Here is a 21,650-nt window from a genome sequence, read left to right on the forward strand (position 1 = left end):
TGTGATAAAGAGTAACACCGCTAACCCCTATTTGTGTGTCCCTTGCTACCCCTAGCCCTTCAACTCACCATCCAAAACACACAGAGCGTTATTAAACCTCCAGTCAACAGCACACTGAGTTATTTTACGATCTGAGCCATGACACCTTCAGATTACCACGGCGGTGGATCTGGATCAGCCTTCTGGACAGCTTACATGTTTAGCTTTCTTAAAGCCGCCGCCACGTGAACCAATCTTGTTATAAATGTCCAATAATACTTCCTCATGGGAATTTTTCTACGTCACCTGTTGAAGAGGCGCACACAGAGGCCCGGGGAACCAGATTCGTGGCCCCCTGGAAGCCAGTGATACTGTTTATCTAGTACATTCCTCCTCTGCCTTTAAAAGGCTTGCTTTGGCAGTGCATGCATTAAAAGTTCACTCCTGAGCAGAGAGCTGTCATGATTTTGGAGGATTCTTGAGTTTCCCTTGAAGAGTTGAAGACTGAGGTTTTCTATCAAACCACAGGGATTAACCTATGTAAAGGTAGACCAATAGACTCATCATAATTCAGTTGGTAACAAGCTTTATAACCTGTGACCATCAGTGTACAGTCACCTGTGGCCAAGGCCTGCGCTACAGGGTGGTGCTATGCATCGATCATAGAGGGCTCCACGCCGGAGGCTGCAACCCCACCACCAAACCCCATATCAAGGAGGAGTGCCTGGTGACTGTGCCCTGCTACAAGTCCATAGGTGAGTGAGTTTGGGTGTGTCCTCACATTTTAAAACGATAGCAGCCATAGTTTGTTTCCTGTGAAATTAGGTTCTTCTCAACCGTGGTCGGTGCATTAGCTACAGTTGATAGTGGCCACATTTGGAGAAGCAGATGGGACTATTGGTTCAGAACTGCTGTGGATGAGGTCGGCGGTAGCGTGTACGCCCAAACTGCCACAACATTAAAACCACTGACAGGAGAAGCAAATTACAATGAGCGTCTTGTGAGAATCAAATGTTCTGCTCGGAAGCTTTCGGGCCACCCACCTAAAACAGACCAGGCACCGCAACCCAAAGCGGCGACACTCCTTGATGGACACAGGCACACACACAAAAAACAGTTTACGAACAACTCAGACAAACATGAAGAACAGCACAAGGTGTTGACCTGGCCTCCAAATTCACTAGATCCTAAACTGATCAAGTATCTGTGGGATGCACTAGAACAAGTCGGACCCACAGAGGCCCCTCCCCTCAGCGCACAAGACCCAAAGGCCCCCACTAAACAACGTCCTACTGCAAGACATCACAGGACACCCTTATAAGGCCCATGTTCATTCTCTGATGAGTCTCAACTGTTTTGGAGGCACAAGGGAGACCTACAGTACACAACACTGGTCATTATGTTATGGCTGATTGCTGTATTATAAAGATAGGCTGTAATGAGAACACTTTCTCTTTACAATACTGTCAGTATTTACGACTTGAAACTGTAGCCATAATATTGCTCAAACCCACCAGACTCCATTGAGAAAAAAAAACTGTATTTTTACTTTACAGAACATGGGAATTGCTGGTCTGTCCCCGTTTGACTTCTCATACAATAACACAAACTAAGGACAGCATTAGATCAGCAACTGTGTTCTGCGAATGTGCTGACTTTGACGAGAGTCTGGTGGCTCCTGAGTAAAGGCTGTGGGTTTGCTCCTGACCCCAGCTACAACAGTTCATTGTTTGGCTTCCGTCCGCTTCTCCAAAGTGGTGGCGCGCCGACGACCGTTTTCCGTAGGTAATGCACCGACGTGAAACCCCCGCAGCAAATAAACAGAGCTGTCCACTTAACCGCAGAGCTCGCACTCGCCCAAAATAAGTTGTGGGAGCGTGACGTTCAGTTTTCTTTTCTGCCCTAGATACGCTGCCTGTTGAGGCAAAGCCCGTGTGGCACAAGCAGGCCATAGAGCTGGAGGAGGAAGTCACTGTGACTGAGGAACCAACGTGAGTAGCAACCATGCGTCAACAAAACAACAACATTGATCGCAGCACTGCGGTTACAGAGCATCTTTGTTTGCTGCTTGCTTTTATGAAAAGCAGAAGGAATTGTAATTCAAGCTATAAAATCTCCTTTCATATATGTATTTTTTTTTTTTTTATTTCTGAAACCTAATGCAGCTGTGCAGACTATCACAGGGGTCCCGGCCAAGCTGTAAATTATCATTATGGGAAGATGCAACTGCTAAAGCTATACAAGGTTCTGAAAGTTCATAACCCGGAAAAAGAAGGGGGAATTTAATGCTGTAAATTTCCCCTTTATAGAATTACTGTTGCTCCTCAGGGGTAAAAAAAAAAAAAAGCATAAGTCAGATCCCAGATAGTTTCAACAACTGTTTTCACAACCTGACTTACCTGCAGATGAAATTGAAACAGACAGAGCCCAGTGGCTGCCACAAAACCGCCACAGTATCACGGGTGTGTTCATGTCAGAAGCAATTTTCCTCAACTCTGAGTCATAACGTACAGCTGTAGCTCCTTTTTTCTTTCTTTTTTTGAGACACTTGTCAAATTATGCCTCAATTTAAGTGTCGGAACGCACCTTCCGGATGCCAAATGTTTGTCAACTGTCTTGGACGGGACAAGGAAAGTTGACTCATTGTTAATTTGGTCAGTGGAAGTTGGCATTGTCAACGGCGTATGAAATGAAAGTGTTCCATAAGGTCATTCGAGGCAAAAAAAGAGGTGAAGTGAAGGTGAAAGAGAGAAAAAAAAAAAGAATCAGTTTGGAAACCTTCGGTCACTGGCTACCAGCATTACCTCAGCAAGCCCTCAGAAGTTCCAGATGTTCTTGTCCCACATATCAACTGACTAATAATGGCTGTCCCCTGAAGATGGACAATATCTGGACTCTGCCCAGCGTCTTGCATGACTTGTATTAGCAACCATGTTAGCCAGTTGAAAACATCTGTTTCTTTGACTTATCTTTGGAGAGGGAAAGAGAGACGCCAAAGCATATGATTTTGCTCTATTGCAAAAAAAAAAAAAAAAAAAGCATGTCTTTCCTCAAAAAGCACATAAATATCTGTGTATAATGTGCCATCATTCACAAGCCAACAACAATATCTGCCTACCATATGGGGCCAGGTTACGGATGTGAGGGGAAGGAGAAGGAAATTCCTGTGTTAGACTTATTGCACCTTCATTGCCAGGCCTTATGCCTGAACCGAACCACCGCTGTGCAACTGCTTGAAAAATTAAGCCCGTGCAGGTTCCTCAATCTGGCCAGAGGATTTTTTCGCCGTGAGTTCACCACGAATAAACAATAATTGATGGAAATTAAATTGATATGATGAACGCTGGGCTACGGCGGATATTACACAAACCTGTTGCTTCCTTCCGTGGGCGAAGTCAAGTTTTTTTGAACTGACAGATGTACTATAACTACGCATAAAGACAAACATTTGCGCGGGTTTCGCCTGTTGACGTTGTTGTTCCCGCTCCAAGGTCCAACTGCCGGTGATTCATTAGGTTGTCCGCAACACAACGAGTCCTTGAGCTCTCATAAAGAGCCAACTGTGCTGTGATTATGAGCTCTTTATTGAGGCATCTTATAAAACAGTACGGTGCTCTTGTGTTGTGGTCAGGCTGTTCAAATAAGGAAGAATGCTGCACACTGTTGAAGGCTGCCTTGTTCCTTTTTTTTGTTGAACTCTTTCTACTTTTATTAGAGTTGTCGTACCTGAAAGTCCAAAACAAGGTTAAAGATCAACACTATGGCTTTTTACGCACATGCACGTCATTGCCTCAACTCTGTCTTGTTCTGACAACCTCTTTTATTCTGAATCTTGTGGTAGTTGATGATTCATACTTAGGGTTAGGGTCAAGATTAGGGGTAAAAGTAGATGTGAAGGGGCCCAATAATCATTCAATAAGAGATTGTGTGACCTTTCTCAACACTATAATCTTCCGTTCTTCTTCCGATGGTCTTCATTTCACAAGTAAGTGCAGTGTGCTGCAAACTAGATCTATGCAGCCAGATTAAGGGCTCGGTTCCAATTTATGTGCGCTCCATTATGATTAGTCCCATGGAGTTTAGAAGCTCCAACTCTCATTCAGTAGCTACAGCGTTAGTTACAACTGTGACTCAGCTTAGGCAATTCCACACAAGGGACTTTTCTTTGCCACCACCATGACCTCAGTGTTTGCTCCCTGTATTTCATACTTTAGATCTGAGTTTTCAATGTAAGTAAGGACTCCCCACCTGCTATATGTGCTCTATATTAAACTAGTGCTATTTCTAAATATACATTATTATTATTATCATTTTGCATTTAATATTAAGCTACTCAAACATATGCAACATTAGAATGGCCGGGCAACTGCCATAAACATAAACATACCAGACACGGTTGAGACAGCTCCTGTATCACCAAAGGAGTGAAGTGCTGACTGAGAGATAACATCTCCTGCTTCCATTCATCCCTTTACTAAAATATGTTGGATTTATGCTAATGTGTATTTAAAGAAATTTAAATTTGTGGGGGGAAATTTAAAAAAAAATGTGTAAAAATCTCTAATCAACCAAAGATTTTGCGACCCCCTGTTGAAGATTTTAGAGAACCTCTAGGTTCTTGTGGCCTTGAAGTGGGTTCTAGTGCAAGCTGGGATAGCCTCCAGCCTCCCTTGGTCCTTTAGATTATAAGCAATAATAGATTGTGGATGGATCCTCTGGTGTCACCACTAAAATATAATTTTAAACTATATCGGTCACAAAAAGTCACGAGAAATGAGTGCAGAACAAAAACAAACAACAAAAAAAATAAATTAAAGATGTATACATCTCACTATTGTCCAACACCAACTACACGTATACTGTAATTACTGAGATAAGGTCTGTACTTCATTTCATTTTATTTCAAACAGACTTCACAGTTTCTATAAGAAATAAGAAGATAACATTAGGGGATCTAAGCTAGCCGTGTGGTACAAGTTTTTTATTTCCATATTTCAGTAAGTATACCATTTCAAAAGCACTTAATAAACACAAGCACAGCATGAAACTGCTTTTATGATCTCCTCCATCAGCTGGTGCAAACATCACCTGAATCTTTGAAGATCTTCTGTTCTTCTGGTGTAAAGTAGATCTTGCCTTCTTGATCCTTCCAGTGGCAATGGTTTTCATTTTTTCTACGCATTAAATTCTCGTCAATTAAATTTGAAGATCTAAAAGCTTTCTGTCATTATTTCAGGTCTACTAAAGATGTTGAAGGGGTGAACGTTCAGTTTCTGTACCTTTCGTATTTGCTCCTCTGATCCATTCTTTAAGATGAGGCAAGATGCGCATGAACGTTGTACATCTCAGAGTTGGTAAAAGTAATTCTTTACAGCTGTTCGGTTAATCACAGCAGGACTCTAAATACTTAATGAGTTTATGAGATCTGGAAGCAAATGGATTAAATCTGTTTACTGGGTTGGCTAAAAACTTGTAAACCACCACCACACAAGTCGTATGTGAGCATTTCTGATTCGGAAACAGTCCTTTCCAGATTGAAACTGAACTTCTTTCTAAACCTGTTTGGCATAAATATGTAAGTATTTTCCCAGAGAGAGATGATATTCATCATATTTGTAACCGTCCCCATTTCTTTTTCCTGTTCAGCTTCGTCCCTGGTCCCTGGCAGCCCTGCAGCAGGACTTGTGGTGCCGGGACCCAGCGACGGACTGTCAAGTGCCAGGTGCTGCTTTCCTTCTCCCAGACTATTGCTGACCTGCCCGATGATGAATGCGAGGGGGATATGCCTGCCACAAGCCAGCCTTGCTATCGCACTCCCTGCTCTGGAGTGTTGGGCCAAGGAGGAGAAGACAAAGAACACGAGGAGGAGGAGGACGAGCAGGAGAAGGGCAAGACACTGCAGAAAGAAGAACTGCACGACTGGGAGTATGAGGGGTTTACCGAGTGCTCGGAGAGTTGCGGGGGAGGTATGAATCCTCAGTGAACTCTCTAAAATAGTATAGTAAAGAAAGATAAGTAGAAAGAACAGAAGAGAGAAGTTTAAATGTTCAAAAGCCATGCTAGTTACTATTTGAGCCTATCGCTTTAAGTTAAATTCTAGCCTCCGTACACATGCTATGGTACTAAACAGAAGATGAATGGGACTTCCATTAGTTGTGCATGTGTTTGGCCATACCCCAAAAAAGTGGGAACATTCAATTTTTTTTAACTGATGATGGCACCAAATGTTAAAGGATCCCCAGAGTATTGGGGGATTCTTTAACATGTTAATGCTAACCGCTACGTAACGCATCATTAGTTGTATGTTTCAGGGGTGTGTCCTCCACTGTGGTGCCACTTACTTCTTGTAATATCTTTGTTGGAGAGGCTTCACTTGATGAAGACAGACCAGACTTTGTCCCCTCTGTGTGTGAGAGTTTAGCGGTCGGTGAATGTCGTCCCATTAGAGTCAACTTTTTAAGATAACACTGACGGGAGTGAGTCTATTTGTATATTCTCTAAAATGTGTATTTTCCTTCTCCATTCCTGCTAAAACAGTCCACTGAAATATGCTAACCGCCGTTTACAGGTGTTTTTTGAGATGTTTTGCATCCAGTTAAGCCCTGCCCCTCAAAAAACGACACATTGTTTACAAACCATGAAGGGGAATTGAAATTTCATGACAGTCCATGTTACATTTAAGAAGGCAAAAGAAGTGGCGAAAAGAACAAAGATGAGGAAAACGTCTGATGCAACCAGAGGCGTTGTTCGCAGACAGCCAGGAGAGTCCTACATGAATCACAGGATTTGTTGTGTCAGCAAAGAAAATTAATTATATTTCTGAATTTGTCCTGGCTGCTACATGAAAAGGAATGAAACGCTCTTGCCAGTCACCAGTGACCTTGTGTCAACAGATGACTAAAGCCATTTCAATGCAGGCTTTGAAAAGAAGAAGTTATGTGATATGAGATGATAATGGATGGAATACCAAGCTTAACCCTAAAGGCCATACATCACAAACGCTCACAGCAGCAGTGAAAGCTGGGGCCAGACAGAGACCGCTTTCCTAAACATCCTGCCAACATGCGTTGAGTCCCGCTTTAATCTCCCCACCTCTGCATCCGAGCCTGTGCGTCTGCGCCGTGCGTCTTTGTGTTCCTGCCTGCATGTGCGGGGTGTGCGTTTGTGACTGAACCGCTGCACACAGGGGCGTAGGCCTTTGTCAGTGTCCCGTGTGTACGCGAGCTCCCCCAAACTCAACAAACTCCCATTCAGGGCTGATTACAGACCGGTTTCAGATGTCACATACACACCCTTAGGGCTGCACTCCTGTGGACCATCACACCACTGTGGCGTTTGAAGTGCCGCCTTCACTGTTATTGTCCCCAACATTAGAAACAGACTCGGAGACTTATGTTAGATTCAATGTGACCGTACATTGTAGAAAGTTTTAGATCAGACCTTTAGATTTTAATTGTGTTTATATTGAGGAGCATAATGTCTGTGCTGCTCCATACATCCGAGGTACTTAGAAAGAAAGAGCTACTCAGAGTTTTGATTTTGTAAATTAGCACTCGTGATTTTTTCTTTATTTTTATGCGGCTGCATTGTGTTGCTGTCTAACCCCAGGTGTGCAAGAGGCCGTGGTCATCTGCTTGAACAAGCAAACCAGGGAGGCAGCAGACCAAGGAATGTGTGTGAGCTCTCGTCGGCCCCCGCAACTCCTCCAGGACTGCAAGACCCAGCCCTGCCCTCCCAGGTACAATCAAACCCTCAAATCAAGCCTCATCGTCATCATCATTATCATTTAAAACATAGTTTGAAATGGTTTGTGCGCGGACATTAAAATGCACTTGAATGATGGATGCCGTAAAATGGGGAGGAAATGAGTTCTTCGGAAATAATGGGTTTGGCTGCATTTAAGACAAAAATATTAATTAAAAACAAGACTGGAATCTGGCTGTGCGCTATATTGGACTGCCAAAAATATTCGCTATATGAAGCTGGGGCATTCATGTAGAGCCTTGAAGCATTCTTGGGTTATACACGTGCAATTACTTAACTATGAAAAACACACATCCCACAAGCTGAATCAATTACTCTGTACTTATCTCGAATTATGTGCAAAAGACATGACAATGCTTCTAATGTACTACATTATGCCTCTCAGATCAAATCACTTGGGCCAATTAAATCACAATTTGTGCCGCTTGAGTCCAAGTGATACTGATTTGGGACGACAGAGATGGATGGTTGTGTCGCTGACAGCGGGAACAGGCCTTGTGCAGATGTCAGTGGTTAGCTACACCTATGAGGCTGAGATGTAAAATTGCTTGTGGAAAAATGTTCAGGAACAGCAACCGGTTGTAGAAAAGCACGACCACTTGTTGCTCTGCCTGTAGAATTGTTAAGAAAAGGTTGTAAACAACAACAAGGGAGATATACAGCAATCAGCCACAACATTAAAACTACCGACAGAAGTGAATAACATTGACCGTCTTGTGACTATGTTCTCCACCCCATACTTAAGAGGTGAAGAGATCATAAATATTATTGCATTTTGACCCAAAACTGTTCAGGTTTACTCAAAGAACCATTGTTGGAATTTCACATTTGTAATTGGTAATAAGATTTATGTGTGAATCAAATAAAAGAAATTATTCAGAGTGAAATACCTAAAACAAATTAAACAGCAAAATGGCACGTTGGTTGAGTCGTGGATAAACGGCAAGTGGATTTTGTGGTAGGCCGCACGTTTCAAGTTAACACCGTGCGCATTGTCAGGGTTCCACCACTCTCACTCCTGTCAGAAAACCCAGAGGCTTGCAGCCTGCCCTTCCCTGTTTTTCCAGACCTTGAGTCTTGTTTTTAGGCACAACAAACACTGTATTGGACTTGTTTCCTTTGGCCCTTTACTCCCTCCCTTAGGCCTCCTCATCCTCCCATATTAAGCTACACTCTTTGGATAGCATTCCCTCAGAAGGGAAACAGCCATACGACTTTGCTTTGAGCGATGCATCGGCCCGTGAACGAGCTTCATTCCCAATTCTCCTCAGTCCCGGGTCCCTTGAGTAAATATGAATAGTTTTGAAATATCACCTAATCTGTCAGGCCAAAAGTAAAGTTGCTGCCATGTTGGTCAAAGCAAACGCTTTAAAGGCACAGCAAATATTTATACACAGGCCTCAGGTTGGAATAGAAATGTCAAAGTATGTTTGATGCTAGATCAATGACCAGTTTAAAATCGTGTCGGACAACAAGTAATACTGTACGCATTTCTCAAGTGTAATTAAATTCAGCACGACTGGGGATTTCATGTACCTTTTCATTCGCATTCACTTTCCTGAACTTCACTTTCTTGAATTCATATATTCACTGTAATACTCTCCCATTGGATCAAGAAAGAAAAAACACGAAGCGCTCTGACTGATTTCATAATTGCTTACATTCAGTATATACATACATAAATACTGTAACTGTCACAGAGGATTTTTGGAATATGGTTTAATGAGCAGCCTGATGATGAACGTTGTTTTCACAGGTGGGAAACAGGGGAGTGGAGTTCATGCTCTGCTACTTGTGGGGTTGGTTTGATGACACGCTCTGTGGCTTGCACTCACCGGCCCTCTCGGGACAGCAACCACACTGCAGTTTTGAGAGATGAAGACTGTCAGAACCCCAAGCCCAGTCCCGTGCAAGCCTGCAACCGCTTCGACTGCCCTCCCATGTGGGCAACACGTGACTGGGGACAGGTATAGGATCTCACTTTGGAAGTCCACCACTATAAATACCAATCCCCCAAGAACAACTAAGCCACTGCAATGTATAATATGTGGCGTCTCTGTATATTTGTTGCTACAGTGTTCCCAAAGCTGTGGTGGTGGAGTTCAGTGGAGGCAGGTACTTTGCAAACAGCGGCTGGCAGATGGCAGCATCATGGAGCTGCCTGACACCTTTTGCCCCTCGAAAAGCCCTTCGAACCAGCAACTTTGCGGCATGCAGGACTGCCCAGCTCAATGGGTCACAACTGAATGGTCCCAGGTACCCTGGTTTTTATTTTTACATTTTTTCTAGTTTCTTATCGCTCAAATGATCGCTCACATGTTGTGCATTCCTTCATTTGTCCAGTGTTCGGTGACCTGTGGAAATGGCATTCAGACTCTGCAGGCCATTTGCAGGAAACAGGGGGAGAATGGGCGATATTGGACAATAGATCCTAAGAACTGTTCTCTGCTGGCCCGGCCCATCAAAATCCGGCCATGCTCCCTCAACCACTGTGAAAGTAAGAAGCTCTACTCTGTCCTTCCAGATCATGAATGAAATTATTTAAAGTGGTGTTAATGTGAAGCTACAAATGTAAAGAATATCAGAAGCAATAAGTAAGCAATTCATCTGTGTTCTAATTTAATTATAGACTCTGTCAAGCCCGATCCCACCATCCTGGCCCAGAGGAAGGTTTATATCCAGTGGAGGAAGGCCAAGAAGTTGCAGTTGGTCATTGGAGGTTATGCTTACCTCCTACCCTGGACAACTGTGGTCCTTCGCTGCCCAACACACCACTTCCGCAAGGGCCACATCCGATGGCTAAAGGAAGGGAAGCCCCTGGTCAGCCTTCCACACCTCTCCATAGCGTCTCTCGGATATGTGAAGATTCACCAGGTCCGTGCGTCTGACGCAGGGATATACACATGCATGGCGGGCCAGGCGCAAGAGCATTTTGTGTTGCAGATCATTGGCAGCAAGCAAAAACTATCTCTTCCAGAGTCGTGGCTCCTTGAGAGTAGACAACAAAAAGTTGAGCGGTCAGGTGCAACCTCGACCAGAGAAGGAATTCAAGAGCTACCCATCTCCTTAAACCAGTATGACAACATTGTGGAGCATTTGCTTGAGCTCAAAGGCTCTTTCCAAGATGAAAAATACCTTGCAGACAAACCACACTCCAGTGAAAAGAACAGATCGACGCCGGAGGATGAGAGGGCAAGCTCAGAACTGTCCAACCCGGTAGTAATAATTGCTGACCCCCAGCAACTAGATGAGATCACGCACAACCTTGGGGCACCCCAGGGGCAACAGCTCATCGCTGAGTTACTTAGCGAGCTCACCATGGCACAAAGTGAAACCAACGAGTCTACCCTTCACCCTACGGAAAGTGCCGAATCTTCCACACAAGGACCGTTCGTTTACAGACAGAACATCAAACCCCATTCATCAAAAGCTAGAAAGCCAATGATAATCCAGCGGCCCAAGAAGGTTGCCGTGGCTCTTCAGTCTGAAATGGTAGCTCATGTGGGAACGCCAGTTTTGCTGCAGAAGCAAGTGTCTACTTTGGAACTCAGATGCGAAGCACTGGGGAGCCCTGAACCCTCCGTAATGTGGACGAAGAATGGAAAACGGCTGCACTACAATAGCAGGTAGGTTTAGAAACTTACCCTTCGATAACATTTTTATTATTTTTTAAATTTTTTTTTGCAAAAGCTCTAGCTGATTATGGCTACTGTCTTTGTGTTGGCAGAGTATTCCTATTGTCCACGGGGTCACTGATGATCCAGTCTCCAGGAAAAGGGGACGAAGGTTTGTACACCTGCACCGCTAGGAACCGTCTTGGGAGTACGTCACTTTCATCTAGGCTGCAGGTTACAGGTAAGTCCCATAAAGCTGGAACTTTCCAGGTTTAAAAAGTAAAAAGCTTTAAGCAAAACTTAAAGTTATGCATTTTGGGAGATGGTTGTTTGTTTTCTTGCCAAGACATAAAGATAGATTCACTCTCACATCTGAATGTAATGTAGATGGAGCAGAAAGCAGCTAACGTGGTTCTGTTCATTGACAAAATATGTCCTACCAACAGCTTTAAAGATTACTTCAAGTTTTGTTAGTTAAAATATTACCATGACTTTGCTGGTATTGTCTTAATGCTAGGTTAAATTTGTTCCATTTACCGTAAATTGCGTCTTTCTGTTTTCTTCTGCGGACACATGAGTAACCACAGACACAGATACCCCCAGAAGCTTTTATGTACCCCTGTGGTTGAGTCTGGATGAGTCAGTGATGCAGAATATCCGGAGCATTTCACAGCTCGGGTCATCTACGAGATGTGCTGTCCTTTGTCTCCTCGAGGCTCGATCGAGGCTCAAAATTGCTGCGTTCACATCAAAGCGCCTCGACTGCGGGTTCTGCAGCACTTTTCCTCTCCCATACGGCAACAATTAGAGGTTCCAGGCAATGTTTCAAAGGAGATTAACTCGATGTAGCCCATTCAGCTAATCTAAATGGAAAGGATGAAGAGGCTTAAAAGTGCCGAAAATGTCCCAACCGTATTTTCTTGAATTCAGACTCGGTTAAAGAAACAGTAACAGGTGTAGACTGAGGCAGTGGGGTCACGGGAGGAGAAAGAGTATTATTATGTTGTGTTTCTAGGTTGCTGAAAAGTGCAGTCTGATAAACATCAGCCTTTCCAAAATTACAAACCAGAGAAAAACAACCATCTTAATGAGATCAAAGTAGACGAATTAAGCTGCTGACAATAACAGGAAGCTCATTTAAAAGTCATACGGAGACGTAAATATTTTAGTTTTTATCAGGCATTGCAACATCGTCTTCATCTCATTCGTCCAGCAACGCTTTCTTCATAATGCTGTTTTTTTTTAAATACTAATATGTCAACAGAAAATGAAATGTGTTGATTTCTGGCACTGTCCAAACCCATGTGGTCTCCTGTATCTCCAGGGGTCAAAGGAAGAAGTTGTGTCCAGAGTAACAGCATGGAAACAAATGGCCCTGCTTGTTCTGAAAGGAGTAACAGCAGCCAGTCAGCTGAGCCGTGCCAAGGACAAGCCTGCCCCCTCAGGTGCACTGCCGTCACTACATGTTTGTGCTATTAGATGTGTTGGATACTGGGTTGCATGACAACAGTAGTCACATCAGCACTTCTCTATTCGAAACACTTGGTCCTAAATCCATCTGATATCTCCTGTGGTTGGATTAGGTGGCAAGCTGATTCATGGTCGCCGTGTTCGGCCACCTGTGGCGGTGGGTCCCAGACCAGGAGCGTCCGCTGCGTGAAGGGTTCTGAGGGCAGGTCGAGAGAGGTGGAGAGCAAGCAATGCACTGGAACAGGGAGGAGACCCTCGGATACCAGACTGTGCAACCTCCTCCCCTGTGCCAGATGGGCCTCGACCTCCTGGGGTCTGGTGAGTCCATGCGTTACTGAGCAGAAACACATTTTCAAAAGTTACGAGGCAAAGCCTAGAATTTCCACCATAACAAAAGAATGCAACAATAGTAAAATCTGAACTCGCTTACAATTTTGATGACATTTCCTCCTTCAGTGTCACGGCCAGTGTGTGGGTCCCAGTTTGGCCACACAGCACCGCCACGTTTACTGCCAAGACACTAATGGTACCAAAGTCTCCTACAGGATGTGCAGCGGACTCCAGAGGTGAGCGTGCCCAACAGATCTTACATATTGAGTCTCCTTCTTCTCATTCAGTCAAAAACGCTTTCTGTTTGAGTCTCACGTGTGTTTGTTTTTTCAGGCCAAGCTCGCTGAAAAATTGCTCCACAGGGGCGTGCGCCCTTCACTGGCGCGTAGGCCCGTGGACGCAGTGCACCGCCACCTGCGGTCGCCACGGCTTCCAGTCACGGCAGGTGACCTGCATGCACCATCGGACCGGGAAGGCCACACGAGAACATCACTGCATGTGGAGGCCTCGCCCCCCCAGCTGGCAGCGTTGCAATATCTTGTCCTGCGGGAGAGGTGAGAAAACGTTTTGACAACTGTTTTTGTCAATTTTCAGTCCGGAACAAACTGACTTGTTAACGTAAAAATGATCTCAATTCTCAGTCATATTCAGCATAGTATAACGGCTGAACATGTTGATGGTGCTATTCAAGATGCAAATAACCTCAATAGTAGCAGGGATGGGCTGTAATTTAGGACTTTTTTTTCGCTTTTCGTGTCATTTTCTACTTTTACCTCATTACATCTTCCTTTACAAATGATATTTTTCTGCACACAAAACTTTTGAAGAACTTCTGAAACGGGATCTCCTTTTATAAATCACACACCCTAAACTTTATTGGTCAATTAATCAATTTCTTTCTTTTTTTATTGATATTTTTGCAGTTTAATGTCTCATTTTACTCTGAAACGAAAGCGTAGAGCAAACAAAAAACAAAAGTTAAACAAAAAAAAAAACAGACTTTGGACTCGTCAACCGTCTTTGGCTGATTTAACATGTGAACACCCTTGTGACATTCTTTCTTTCTAAAATGGAAATCATTTTATATATTTTTCAGAGAGTTCTTCCCAATTTTGCCGCATAAGTTCCCACTTGGTGCTTCGCTTTCACCCTTCTGTCCAGTTCATCAAAAACCAGCTCCATGGGGTTAAAGTCTAGAGACTGGTCCCTCCACTCCATGTTTTCAAGCTTTCCATCTTGTTTTTATCCTGAGGTAGTTCTGGTGTAGCTTGGACTATAGTTCTGGGTCATTACCTTCCTGTAGGATAGGATAATCATTCAGTGCACTCGATGAAAATTCTCCCTTTTTTCAGAATTTCTTACCAGCAAAACCAATCAATAATCCCAATATCAATAGTAGTCTAACATAAAATAAAATAAGAGATGGAGTGGAGTAACGTGTTTGCTTGTTATATTTACTCACGTAAAAGGATGTGAACACTTCCTCCGCCGCTGAGCACAAGCTGGTCGCCGTTACATTAAAGGACTATTTCTGAGGTCTTTCCTGTAATAAAGTAACAAAATGACAACTGAAAAAAAATGGTTTTAGTGCTGCTGGCAACTCCATGCGATGCTTATTTGGGGAAATTCACTCGTGACTCTAAAAGCCATAAATTTTTACTTTTGCAGATCTCTGTGGCAGCAGGTATTTCCAGAAACATTGTGCCAGTTAATTAGCAGAATTATTGCCCATGATGAATGCGGTGTTATTTCTGGGGAGACTTGACAGTGTTTTTCAGTGTTGCTCATAAAATCTGGGTTGCAGAAGTTGGTATTTTTAACATGAAAGCGAAAGCGTCCTCGTGTCCCAACGCTACAACAACAGCAACTGGTTTATCGCGGGAGAGGCGATTGCGTAGTAAACCCGATTCCCTTGTGCATTGCAGACGGAGAGTGTCATGACAGCACGAGGTACTGTGAGAAGGTTCGACAGCTGGAGCTCTGCCCTCTGCCACAGTTCAAGAGCCGCTGTTGCTTCTCCTGCCGAAACACCTGAGGTGAGGCGAGAGATGAGCGGACGTGGAAAAATCTGGATCGGGGGCTGAAGGAAAGTGTCAGCGGATACCTTCCCAACAGCCATCACTGTCTTCAACGATCAGCTTAGGACGGGGAACACCTGAGTGGGGGAGGAACGTTTGCCACTGGTTGTGATCTACTCAAAGATGTCGGTTTGAATTGTCTGAGGAGAGACATGTCTGTAAATGAAGGCTTCAGTTTCATTTCTTTTCCTAAAAAAAGCATCTGAAGTTCGTTTGAACACCTTTCCTTTCTAAATTAGGCAGACATTAGATATATTTCCACATACGAGTAGTAGGAACATGTGGTGACTGTGTGGTTTTGTAAAGGGGAACTGAAGGATTGACTGTCAAGATGTTCACATTGATTTAATCTGGTCTATTTTTGGGGTTTTCCTAAAATAAAAAGGAACAAGAAATGCCGCCACGGGTGCACCATCGGTTCATCGGTGTCAAATTGAATGTATACGAACAAGAAATTCCACTTTTTTTTTTTTTTTTAACACAAGAGCGTGATTAGAAAATTAGACATGTTTAAAAGCCAATACCCAGGAATTGTGGGTAATCCCCTGAGCTTGTGATAACCACTGGAAAGTTGTGTGTTTGTCTTTATTGCAATGGTCTCCAAAACAGTGATGTTAAATAGTTTTAATGCTAAATGAGCATTTATTAACACAGTGTGTGTGAAACCAGTATAGTGTTACTCGTAGATGGGAAATAGCTTACATGACTGAAAGCCTAGTGTTGAATAAATAGTGTACAGTTGGTATCAGCCTCCTCCTGCTCTGCACTACTACCATTTTGGGTCATTTAGCGGCTGTTGAACGTGACGATTGGTGAAGTCGTTTGAACCAGAAAGGAATAAAGTTTGCAGGTGTTTTAAGCACGACAGTGTAAAGACTTCTCTTGCATGGATTGCACTATAGGAGGCATATGACTGAAGCAAAGAAATGCTTGGGTGGGGGGAGAAAAAAAAAAGACTCTTGTTTTGCACTCAGAACTCATCCAAGTCTTTGTTAAGAACATGGCTTGCAGAGTTTCTTTTCTTGTTTTTTCTTTCTTTTTTTTCAGTCTAGTTTGTAAAGTTACGTCGTTTTAGATATTTCGCTTGTTGAAAAGATTTTTGCCAAAATGTCCCCTTTAACCACTCTGTGGTGCGAGGCGAGCAGAACTGTTCCCCCGCTGGTGTGACTGAGTCCGGTTCGTCCTGTCCAACAAATGATGTTTTTCTTTTCAGTCGTTCTTGGACAGATCTGAATACTGGCTGAACTTAAATATTAGATTCACATGCCGTTAGCACAGAGAGCGAGGGGATATTTGCAAGGGTCATTATCAGTGTTTGCACATTACGTCCTAGTTTCCACAATGATTCATCCTTAAGTGCAACACACGGCCTAGCAGGCTGGATTACTTGGCCTGTCATTGCGACGTGGTTATTTGAGAGGAAAATGTCAAATATGCTATAAGTTATGTAGATATTTGTTTGGTCATTGTAACTATTTATTTTCATGTGTGTTCTTGTGCATAGCTTTGTAAATAACCGCAGGAGTAGGTTTTAAGCATTCATTTCTCTGCAGCTGATGGTATTTGATGTGCATGCAATGGGGACCCTCTGCTGGTGACTTGATGTCTTGTTCTTTGCTCATGCCTGGTTTATCACTAAATAAAACATTCCTTTTTATAACATGGTGTTGTCATTCTCTCTCTCTCTTAAAAAAAAAAGGAAATATCCCAACTGCAAACAAAGGTAAAAATGCAATAGGTCTACACGAATAGTGGGAGGCTGCACCAGAGGAACAAGACTTTCGACATTATTGTGACAGCTGCCTCCACACACTCTGTCAAACGCACTTCCCCTTTTCGTGTTTTAAATACAGTCCACACATTCTGTCTCATTTCTGGAGGAGAGACATGCATTCACAAAATGTGTCCAGGCTCCGGGCTCTACAGCATGAATCTGGATGCTACGATTCCAACTGGCGCTACCAGCCGACAATAATGCGCCTCTCCCGGTTTGTCCTGAGAATCGTTTTGGATTAATAATGGTGGAAAAGGACCTTTGTAATTCGTGTTTGATAGCAGTGAGGGTACTGCGGGTCTCCCTCGTGGATGAACTAGAGGGACAGATCGAGTCCCTCGTGGACGTCTTAGTAAGTCGGGAGGTGTTCACTCGGGATGATCGCGAGGAAGTGTTGTGTCAGCCGGGGCCGAGGGCAAGAGTGAGAAAGGTGTTGGATATTGTGGAGTGCAAAGGTGAGGAAGCAGCCAAGATTTTTTTCTCTGTTAGAAATCTTCACCAGGCCTCCCGAGGACTGGGTAAAGATCGGCATCAGTCCACAGGTATGCGATTCAAGCCATAGCGGTGCCATTTGTTCACAATAGTCCAAATATGATTGCATTATTCTTGTTTGTTCTTAAACAGTACATCGTTTTTCATGTAGAAAATCTAAGTGGCATCAAGACGGCGTAACTGAGACATTCTTTCCCTCCACAGATTACAACAAAGTGAAACAAAAACACAAAGACGTCCTCAGGCGTAGGAGCGAGAGCATGCTTTTCTACAACACTCGACACGGAGAGAAAATCCTTTTTTCTGAACATTACGTCAACCTCCTGTTAGTAGACGGACACCAGGGCATAGAGAGCAAAAGACATGAGGTGTTGACCTTTGGACAAAAGCGACTATGTTTGCAGCAGAAGTCAACGCACATGCACAGGAAAATCTCGCCGAAGGAATTGTTTGCTAGCGCGAGTGGAAACCGCCCTGTCAAGAAAGTTCTGGTGACAGGGGCCGCTGGTATCGGAAAAACCATCCTGGTGCAGAAGATGCTGTTCGACTTTGGCAGAAACAAAGACTACTTTTCATTTGACTTCGTCATCCACATGACTTTCAGAGACCTGAATCTGATTGACGAACCTACAAACTTTCGGGAGCTGGTCTTACGTAAAAACAGACACCTTGCTAAAGAACTAGATAACATCTTAGGTAACGACGACAAGCTGCTCATTATCCTGGACGGGTTTGACGAGTTCAGACACTACAGAAGCTGTGACGTGGACGTGTTTGTGACGGAGCCGGATGAAGATGCAGAGGTGAAGGAGGTTTTTGGGAGCTTAATGCAGGGCGAGCTGCTGCCCAACGCTTTTGTCATGGTCACAAGCCGGCCTGCGGCCATCAGCCACATCCCTGTGGGCTGCATCGACCGCTTTGTGCTCATCGCCGGCTTCTCCCTGGCTGAAGTTCAAGACTTCTTTTTTCGTTATTTCCAAGACGCGGCGCTTGCCGACCGCATGTTCATGTTGGTATCAGAAAATGAACTGATGCTCACGCTCTGCTACATACCTGCATTTTGCTACATCATGTGCTGTATCCTCAAAGAAAACAATGATTTCTGCAGAGAAAGCCCCAAGACCATGACTGACATTTACGTGCAGTATCTGGTGGCCTTGCTACGTTCTCACACCCAAGGAAGAGCTGAAACCTTTCTTCAGGGCCAAGGATCGGGGACTGTCCAGCAGTTGTCTGATATTGTGCTGAAGCTGGGTCGACTAGCATTCCAAAAGCTAATGGAGCATCAAACACTATTCTATAGCAGTGACCAAGATGTTGCAGCATTAGAGGGATGCAGCCTCGTTAGTACCTTCCTTGACAAGACACTTGCACAAGAGCCCGGCTGCACCGAAGAGATTTTCTCCTTTGCTCACCTTACTGTTCAAGAGTTCTTTGCTGCATTGTACTGTGCAGCGTCAGATCACCCGTTGCCCGTTGGACTTGAGGACACGGTGAGTCTTGGACAGGCCGCAAACAATGGGCACTTGGATCTTTTCAACCGCTTCCTGTCTGGGATCCTCTCTGAGCGCAATGCTAGCTTTCTGTCAAGGCAGGTGGGGCTGTGTTGCCAGAAAGAAAAAGTGGACACCTATCGTCGCAAAATCGTAACAGAACTTACAACGCTCTGTGAAAATGGAGCCCACATGCTGAACTATTTACACTGCCTGTTTGAACAACAGGACCCCTCTTTAGTGCTGGCTGTGCAACCAAAGACACTACGAGTTAATGTCTGTGATGAAACGCTCTCTCAAATGGACTACAATGTTATCAAGCACTTCTTAAACCTCACAAAAGGCAAAATAAAGGAGCTGGATCTTACAGGGACTGGAGTCACCTATGAGGCACTGAGAGATCTTCAGCCACTACTGCTCAGATGTGAGAGTCTTTGGTGAGTTACATGTAAAATATAGTTCCCTACTGCCATCTACCATCTATTAATGTTATTTGTGCAAAGGTTATAAAAAGAAAGATCCAGGTCTCTCAAAATTACGATTTAGTGTTTCAGTTTGTTAAGCTAAAGAGTTAGCATCTCACCACGATGAGAAGTGTTCTCAAAAGAATCACCAGTGACTCAGTATCTTCATATAATTCTCAAAGTTTCTCAAAATAATGAATAAATATATTATATATTAATAAAAATTGCATTTGAAACTAATGAGAAGTATTGACCTCATTAAACCTCAGATCAAGTTATTATCTCAAATGAATGACCTACTATTTCAATGAATTCAGTAATTCAGTCTTTAAAGAGTGACCTCAAAAAGATGAGCAACTACCAGAGAAACTTTTGTGCCGACATACAATATGCGATTTATGCTCTAACTCCACGTATAATGTTTAAGGCTTGGCGAAAACAACCTTGATATGGAAACAGTCCAGGTGCTTTCCGATGTCCTGCAAGTATCCGAAAGCATCACTCATTTAGGGTAAGGCTGTTTACAGGCGTTGTTAGCGACAAAGTATTTGACATTTTCCTGCATGATGAGTCACATTTTCTCTTCCCCATGTAGAGTTGGCTGGTCAGACATCGGTGACGATGAACTGGTGGCTCTTAGTTGCGCCATACGGGTGAAAAAAAAGCTTAAAGAATTGTGGTAAGAGACGTGTCTGAGTGGTTAAGAGTGTGTACCACAAGATCTTTAAAGGAACTGAAAGTCTTTCCACACTGAATTTCCTGATTGCCTGAAACTGCAAATGTAATTGTGATTATGAAATATTTTGAATGTGCTTATTATTCACATATTAAACGTATAAAACTCCTCTCTGCTGTTGCCTGTCTGCTCTCGCAGGATGGAAGGGAATCGTGTTAGCTACAGAGGTCTCCTCTCACTCAGTGACTTGACCCCAGACCCTCTGAGAAAAGTTGTGTGAGTGAGGGGCTTTTTCAAACAAATAACAAATCAATAATTCAACAGTGCATGTTGTCCTGAAGCTTCTGTCCATTCCCTCTCCACACAGGGCCGTATGGAATGACTTAACTGATGCAGAGCCAGTGACAGTGAGCACCCAAGACAGCATTACTGTGAATTTCACAGACGACAATATGTGGGAAGCGTGGGGGGAGTGGGTATTTAAAAGGTGTGAGCTCAGCAGCAATGAGAAGTTACTGACGGTACTCCACAAAGTTTGCAACATATCAGCCTGCTTGGAAGCCGAATGGGTGATGACCTTCTACCGTCAACTAGCACAACTGATCAAGAGCAGGATTGAGTGCTGCACCGAGGACGACATGTGCAAGAAGCTCAGAAAGTTTGAGAGAATTCTGAAACTATGGTGAAGCTTACACCAGCCTTGAGTTATAAGCTGTAGATGGTATGTCTATTTTGATGCTGACAATACTAAAACTTGATTAATTTATTAACGCACAAATGTAATATACTGAGATTCACTCAAATAAACAGTTTGTGTGGATGTTTGGAATGAATGTGTTATGAACTTGAACTGCACTTTGTTCCTTTCTTCATGGTTAAACACGATGCGCTGTAAAAGTGGTTTTGTGACGTTTGAGAACTGCAACACGCTTTCTCCCTCAGATCAAAAGCAAAACTTTGATGGCCCGTACGGGGATCGAACCCGCGACCTTGGCGTTATTAGCACCACGCTCTAACCAACTGAGCTAACCGGCCACGTTACGTCGCCTCGTTCTGGCGATTCAGGCTCATGTCGGTGATATCATTATCATATCTATCACTGTTATGGTTTTCAAAGAGATATTAAAATATATTTTCCATTTAATTTCCACGAATTGCGACAGAAAGACAAAGCTTTCAGACAGCCGTGTTTCCACCCTTCCAGATAAAATGTCAAACCACGTCATAAAAAAAAGGAATCATGCTGAAACCCTTTTTAAGCAGCGGTCTACAAATAACAATTCAGACTACCTATTTAAAACTGTTATTTATGCAAGTACGTCTTCTACCGATGTATGTTACTTTACCTTTGAATAACCAAACACTTTTGTCATGGGCGTTGTATTCCGTTATTATTTTTATTATTATTATTTTATTTAAATTTTTTTTATTTTTTTTACATTTTTTAAATGTAAGTGATTGTATGTATTGTAACTGCCGCACAAATGTGAATGTGAATAAAACGTGGAAACCATGT

The 21,650-nt window shown here is 43.4% G+C and overlaps 2 protein-coding genes and 1 non-coding gene across 5 annotated transcripts in view; 2 read left to right on the forward strand and 1 right to left on the reverse strand.

Moving 5' to 3' along the window:
- Positions 1-16,897, forward strand: part of LOC125022117 (ADAMTS-like protein 1) — a 96,168-nt gene extending 79,271 nt beyond the window's left edge. For both annotated transcript variants that reach the window (XM_047608431.1, XM_047608440.1), the window contains 14 exons: positions 587-734; positions 1,886-1,970; positions 5,626-5,945; positions 7,588-7,717; positions 9,500-9,710; positions 9,820-9,999; positions 10,087-10,240; positions 10,373-11,369; positions 11,471-11,598; positions 12,682-12,802; positions 12,941-13,145; positions 13,284-13,393; positions 13,491-13,711; positions 15,083-16,897. In XM_047608431.1, coding sequence (XP_047464387.1) covers positions 587-734; positions 1,886-1,970; positions 5,626-5,945; positions 7,588-7,717; positions 9,500-9,710; positions 9,820-9,999; positions 10,087-10,240; positions 10,373-11,369; positions 11,471-11,598; positions 12,682-12,802; positions 12,941-13,145; positions 13,284-13,393; positions 13,491-13,711; positions 15,083-15,192 — 3,120 coding nt within the window. In that variant the 3' untranslated portion in view covers positions 15,193-16,897. The remainder of the gene's footprint in view (positions 1-586; positions 735-1,885; positions 1,971-5,625; positions 5,946-7,587; positions 7,718-9,499; positions 9,711-9,819; positions 10,000-10,086; positions 10,241-10,372; positions 11,370-11,470; positions 11,599-12,681; positions 12,803-12,940; positions 13,146-13,283; positions 13,394-13,490; positions 13,712-15,082) is intronic.
- Positions 16,898-16,958: 61 nt separating this feature from the next.
- Positions 16,959-21,647, forward strand: LOC125022128 (NACHT, LRR and PYD domains-containing protein 3-like). Of its 2 annotated transcripts, none has more exons than XM_047608454.1 (6): positions 16,959-17,551; positions 17,706-19,431; positions 19,886-19,969; positions 20,054-20,137; positions 20,333-20,410; positions 20,502-21,647. In XM_047608454.1, the coding sequence occupies exons 1-6, from the start codon at positions 17,173-17,175 to the stop codon at positions 20,818-20,820; spliced, it is 2,670 nt and encodes an 889-aa protein (XP_047464410.1). In that variant the 5' UTR covers positions 16,959-17,172; the 3' UTR covers positions 20,821-21,647. The 2 variants fall into 2 exon arrangements, with proteins under 2 accessions (XP_047464410.1, XP_047464421.1); XM_047608465.1 differs by having other exon boundaries at positions 16,959-17,464.
- On the reverse strand, positions 21,096-21,169 carry trnai-aau. The gene has a single exon. It is a non-coding gene; the product is annotated as a tRNA-Ile (tRNA).
- Positions 21,648-21,650: the final 3 nt, after the last annotated feature.

Source organism: Mugil cephalus, chromosome 1 (genome assembly GCF_022458985.1).
Source record: "Mugil cephalus isolate CIBA_MC_2020 chromosome 1, CIBA_Mcephalus_1.1, whole genome shotgun sequence".
NCBI lineage: Eukaryota > Metazoa > Chordata > Actinopteri > Mugiliformes > Mugilidae > Mugil > Mugil cephalus.